Source organism: Nicotiana tabacum, chromosome 2 (genome assembly GCF_000715075.1).
Source record: "Nicotiana tabacum cultivar K326 chromosome 2, ASM71507v2, whole genome shotgun sequence".
NCBI lineage: Eukaryota > Viridiplantae > Streptophyta > Magnoliopsida > Solanales > Solanaceae > Nicotiana > Nicotiana tabacum.
The window spans coordinates 13,737,716-13,740,644 of NC_134081.1; the positions used below are offsets into that span (position 1 = coordinate 13,737,716).

The following is a 2,929-nucleotide window of genomic DNA, read 5'->3' on the forward strand; positions in this document are numbered from 1 at the left end:
GTCAGCCTTCAACTCAGGATAAAATGGTGAACAATAAAGAGATAGTAGACCTAGCTGCCAGAGAGGTGGCTCAGTAACAGGAAGCACGGTTAGCGGCTGAAGCAGCCCGCATAATTGCTGATGAAATGGTTGATGGGGATCGAAGACTCAATCCTAACCGAATTATCGAGGATGCATTTGAAAATGCAGGTCCTAGGCCTGGGAGATTACGCTAGACCGGTGTACAACCAATAATAGTCTAGTGTGAGGCCCCCACCCATCGATGCTAACAATTTTGAACTCAAACAGGGAGTCATCCAGACCATTCAGAATAATTGCATTTTCAGAGACAAAACCAATGAAGATCCCAAAAACCATATGATGGACTTTGATGAAATTATGAACACATTCTGCTACAATGGAGAATCACATGATGCTATATACCTTAGAGCATTTCCGTTCTCGCTGAAGGATGATGCAAAGCAGTGGCTGAGAAGTTTGCCTACAGGGTCAATCCGTACGTAGGAGGAGATGACCACCAAGTTTCTGGAAAATTATTTCTCGGCTACTAAGACTGGAAGGATGCGGTAGGATATTCACAATTTCAGCCAAGGCGAAGGAGCGACAATGTTCACAGTTACTGCGGAGGTGCCCTCACAACGGAATGGAGCAATGGATGCTACTTCAAGACTTTTGGGACGGTTTAAACCCGTCATCAAGGAGATTGCTAAATAGTGCAGTTGCAGTCCCTCTGATGAAGAAAACTTCGGAAGAGATTGTTACTCTCTTGAATAAACTATCTTAAGATGTAGATCAATGGTCCACAGACCAAGGGGATCGGAGAAAATTAGCAGGGGTGCACCAAGTAGAATCGTCTGTAGCAATGCAGGCCCAAATTACAGCAATGGCTAAGGACATCAAGCAATTGACTATGGCTCAGGTGCAAACTCAACCACATGTGGGTTGTGACATCTGTGGGATGGGACACCCTACACACGAGTGTCAAGCTACAGCTGAGGAGGTCAATGTTGTGGGAAATTTTAATAGAGGAAACTACCAAAGTGGGAATAACTTTAATGCTATGGGTCAAAGACTTCCAGGTGTTTCGTGGAGTTCACCTAATGGGAGCTTGAACTCATGGCAGAAAAATAATCTCAAACCCCAGGATCAGGGACCACCAGGTTTTCAGAACTAGCAGAGGCAACAATACCGGCCACCACAGCCAAATCAGTTAAATATGGAAGATCTCATGAAGGCATTCATTAACAAAACAAATGAAAAATTCGAGATTCAGGGCATGACTATCCGAAACATAGAAAGGCAAATGGGACAGATTGTAAATTTGTTGTCTGAGAGGGCTCCTTGGACTCTCCCATCCGACACTGAAAAGAACTTGAAGGAAACAATCAAAGTTATATCTCTGAGAAGCGGAAAAGTATTGACTGACCCAATAGTGAAGGCTAAATCGAAAGTGGTCAACAAACAGACTGAGACACCAACAGAGGAAAATAATGAAAAGCAAAAGAGCCAGAATAGCGGGGTACAAAAAGAAATTGAAGAAAGTAGACATATGCCAGCTCTACCGTTCCCTCAAAAGATGAAGCGGGAGAAACTTGACAAGTGTTTTGGGCGATTCTTGGAGATGCTCAAACAACTTTATGTGAACATCCCTTTCACAGAGGTACTTACTCAGATGCCCGCTTATGCAAAGTTCCTGAAGGAAATCCTGTCTAGCAAGAGAAATATTATGGTCAAGCTGAATGCCCACTACAGTGCCATATTGCAAAATAAAATTACCCAAAAGTGTGGGGACTCAGGAAGCTTCACCATACCATGCTCGTTGGGGAGTGAAAATTTTGACAAGGCCCTCTGTGATTCAGGTGTGTCTATAAATCTAATGCCTCTATCTGTATTCAGGAAACTGGAAGGTGAACTTGGAGTGATCAAATCAATACCAGTGTCCCTACAACTGGCCGACCAGACCACCATTCTACCTGAGGGAATCATTGAAGATATTCTAGTGCGGGTGGACAAGTTTGTGTTCCCCGTAGACTTTATTATGGTAGATATGGAGGTGAACAAGGAGGTGCCTTTAATTCTAGGGAGGCCATTTTTGTGTACAGGTAGAGCCATCCTTGATATTTATGAGGGGCAGCTTATGCTTAGAGTGGGTACTGAGAAAGTGGTATTCCAGATGAAGAGAATGATGAAATACCCCAGTGATGAGGTGTCTTCCTACACGTGTTTCAAGCTAGATGTCATTAGGGAGTTGGCTGAGAAGTACAAGTTTGACAAGCTTGTGGGGGATACTCTAGAGAGGTGTATTACTCAGTCTAGCATAGTGGATGATAAAGATCCGAAAATAAAGAAAGAGGCTGAAGCTCTTGAAACTGAGGATCAAGTAGTTGATGAGGATGAACTAAAAGAGGAGGCTTCTAAGCCTAATGTGGAATTGAAAGTCCTCCCCACTCACTTGAAATATGCTTTTCTCGAAACTAACAATTTTCCTGTGATTATTTCTACTGATTTGACAGGTACACAGGAGCAAAAACTGGTAGAGCTGCTGTCAAAGCAGAAGAAGGCCATTAGTTGGAACATAGTTGATATTCAAGGAATCAGTCCAGCCATATGCATGCACAAAATTCTGTTGGAAGGAAATAGCAAGCCAGTGGTGCAGCCTCAACGCAAGCTGAGCAAAAATCTGGAGGAGGTAGTGCATAAGGAGATCATCAAATTGCTAGATACGTGAGTGATTTTTCCCATCTCTGATAGCCAGTGGACTAGTCCAGTGCAACTTATACCTAAAAAGGGGGCATGACAGTGGTGAAAAATAAAGATAATGAATTGATCCCCACAAGAACAGTCACCTGTTGGTGAATGTGCATTGATTATAGAAGGCTGAATGATGCAACAAGGAAAGATCACTTTCCACTCCCTTTTATTGATCAAA

At 43.1% G+C, this 2,929-nt stretch overlaps 1 protein-coding gene across 1 annotated transcript; it reads left to right on the forward strand.

The window, feature by feature from the left end:
• Positions 1-1,216: 1,216 nt before the first annotated feature.
• LOC142166225 (uncharacterized) lies at positions 1,217-2,728 on the forward strand. The gene has a single exon (XM_075224825.1). The coding sequence runs from the start codon at positions 1,217-1,219 to the stop codon at positions 2,726-2,728; it is 1,512 nt and encodes a 503-aa protein (XP_075080926.1).
• Positions 2,729-2,929: the final 201 nt, after the last annotated feature.